Source organism: Elephantulus edwardii, unplaced genomic scaffold (assembly GCF_000299155.1).
Source record: "Elephantulus edwardii isolate Elephantulus edwardi_28Jun2011 unplaced genomic scaffold, EleEdw1.0 scaffold00044, whole genome shotgun sequence".
Classification (NCBI taxonomy): Eukaryota; Metazoa; Chordata; class Mammalia; order Macroscelidea; family Macroscelididae; genus Elephantulus; species Elephantulus edwardii.
Genome location: NW_006399794.1, coordinates 9,057,324 through 9,060,074, shown reverse-complemented (window position 1 = coordinate 9,060,074; position 2,751 = coordinate 9,057,324). Strand labels below are relative to the sequence as shown.

Below are 2,751 nucleotides of genomic sequence, written 5' to 3'. Positions count from 1 at the left end.
TGTTTCTTTTCATGGAAGATACTTTCTAATTGTCTTTTTACTTCATCCATGTGCAAAGACGGTACAGTGTCTTCATACTTGCCATCAATGAGCAATTGCAAGTCTTTTTCGAGGTTTTCCCAATCATGATGTGCCCCAGGTTTGGTGAGGACGTGTTCAACTTCTTTACAAAAGGATTGTCCAATGTGATGTCTCATTAAAGCTAGGCGTTGCATTTTCTTCTCTGGAGGAACAGCCCTAATTCCTACAGTGGCTGTCAGCCCCGTGAGCACCAGGAAAGCCTGAGCCCTGTACCTGCAAGTATTTTTCAGCTCCTGGTATGTGTCATGGGCCTTTTGCATTTCATTCAGCAAGTAATCTAACTCTTCACTTCCCAGGAGACTCTTAAAAGTATGATTTTCCAAATTATAACCTGCGCTAGCTGAGATGCAAAGTAGTAAGAGGTGTGTTTCTGAATGTTGTTTTTTCTCCAGGTTCTCCAAGAAGGAGTTGAGACACAAGTTAATTTCATAAGTGGCTTTTCTTCGAGCTTGCTCCATTGTTTCCTGGGACTTAGATTGAGCTTTAATTTCTAGTAGGGCATTCTGTTTCTCACGTAACAATTTAATTACTTCAGATAATTGAGAGATGTTGACTAGTTCTTCTTGTGACGTTGTTTGAAAGATCCACTGCATGATGGAGTGCGCCTGAGGAAAGTTGGTTGCTTTGTAGATGTGAGGATCCAGAAGTGTTTGCAGCTGAGACTTAATGAATTTGGTGTTAGGAATAGAAGACTCTTTGCAAAAGTTGACTGTGTTCACCAGAAAATCCTGCAAGCTCCGATCTGTGAGACATATTTTAATCCAGGTGTCATAACTTTTAATTTTTTGACACAGCATTTGCATGAAATGGGTGAGCTTTTTCAGCTGCTCTTCAGGATCCGATACCTCCCAGGATTTCACATCCTCTAGGAACAGCTTAGCCTCCTGGTTGGCACTGAGCAGTTCCTCTCCCTCTTGGATCTGGGCAGGGAGCCCTGTCAGAGCAGTGTAGCTGTCTTTGAGGCAGTTGGCCACCTGAAGTGGATCTTTAAAATCCCTTCTGTGACTGGAGAAGATGATGTCCCAAATGGGCACCAACTGAAATCCCCGATCAATGACACACCAGGTTTTGTTATTGGCAGTGAGCCCAGCTTTCCACAGGGTAAGGCCACCTGTCTCTGGTAGGCCACCAGTATGTGCCACAGATAATTGGACTTTGGTTTGGGTATTTTGGAAGTTAGAACTCTCAGAGAATGCTTTCGAATCAGAGGGTAAATAATGCACACTGTTAGTAATTTTCACTCCATAGCTATTGGAGCTGCCTTTTATGAACAAATCCAGGGCTTCTACTGACTGCTTTTTCACTTCCTCCAGTTGTTCTCTTTGGAAACCTTCTGAAACAGCCTTCCACCAGTAGATTCCACCCAGGTGAAGAGGGCCCTTGTTAGCATGAGAGCCAAACCTGTGGAAGAAGGCCTCGGTCCTGTGCCTAAGCAGAGGGAGGGCGTCTGTGCCTTCACATTGCTCTAGAAGGTCTTCAATGCATTTCAGTTCCTGTAGTGCAGCTTTGGAAAACTTAAGTTTGTCGATAGTAAAGTGGCAAGAGGCTAGTGGGACATAACAGAACTTAGTTGTGCAAAAATAAGAGTGTTGAGAATGTGACTTTTGATGCTCCTGTGATTCGGCTTGTTGACTGTGATTCCTACCTGCCTCCATGTTGAATCCCCACCCTTCTGCCTTTACTGAGCCTGTTAAACTGAAGCCCAACTTCTGTATAGTCTGAGTAAATATAGATTCTGCTTGAGAAGATGAGAATTCCTTCGTCTCCATCCGAGTGCCATGTTCAGGACCAAAGAGTGTGAAATCTTTGGGGACACTGAGTAGCTCCTCTCTCTTCTCTATCAGATCTCTCTGGTGCCTGGTTTTGTAGATTCCCTGCAAGGCCAGACCTCCAGATGCCCATCTCACTAGATCCCCATCTGAGAAATTTTCGCTGTGGGATACTGTTCCCTCCTTGCGATCGAGTTCTCCTTGCATATTTTCCTTGACTTCCCTTAGAGGCTTCGCATAGGGTAGCCCATGCTCTTTTGGGGTCTCCACTGCTAGCCCAGGCTCTGCTTCTTTTGTCTTCACTGCCTCTTCCTGTCTCTGTTTCCTTTCTGACATCAAGTCCTTCTGCTCCTGCAGTGTGTGGTGTACCTGCTGAGACTTCTGTAATGTTGACAGGCTATTTGAGTGAGACAGAGTAAGCAGTGTTTCCAGGGCCTTTGTTTCCCAACAATGTCGTGTCTGGGCCTTCAGCTTCAGGAGGTCTTTTTCTTCCAGGTGTTGTAATGCTTGGGCAGAGCCCACACCCAGTTCATTCTGAAGTTGTGCCAGCCAATACTCAGTATCAAGACCCACTTCTTTTAGCATTTCTTTGAGATCTTGCCTTTTTTTGCCTTGGAGCAGGTGTTCATCCTGGTGTGACTGTTCTGTGTTCATGGCTGTTGAGAGAACAGTTGCTCAGTTAGTCTGATTGTGTCTACACATGGCCAAATATTTCTTTAATAAGGATGCATCTTTTTAAAAATTAATTTTAATGAAAGTTTATAGAGACTTCGGTGTTCCAGTCATTCATAGTTGCACTTTCCTCCCTACCTACCCCCGCCTCCTCAATTCACTCTTCTCTTTGAAAAGAAAGAAAAACTCTTTCATTGTTATGCAATCCCCTCCCCCCAAGTCCACTCCT

At 44.5% G+C, this 2,751-nt stretch overlaps 1 protein-coding gene across 1 annotated transcript in view; it reads right to left on the bottom strand.

Moving 5' to 3' along the window:
- LOC102859941 (interferon-induced very large GTPase 1-like) overlaps nt 1-2,504 on the bottom strand; it is a 7,182-nt gene extending 4,678 nt beyond the window's left edge. Inside the window, exon 1 of the mRNA XM_006885629.1 lies at nt 3-2,504. Within this exon, the coding sequence (XP_006885691.1) occupies nt 3-2,504 (2,502 nt within the window). The remainder of the gene's footprint in view (nt 1-2) is intronic.
- Between the last annotated feature and the right edge of the window lie 247 nt (nt 2,505-2,751).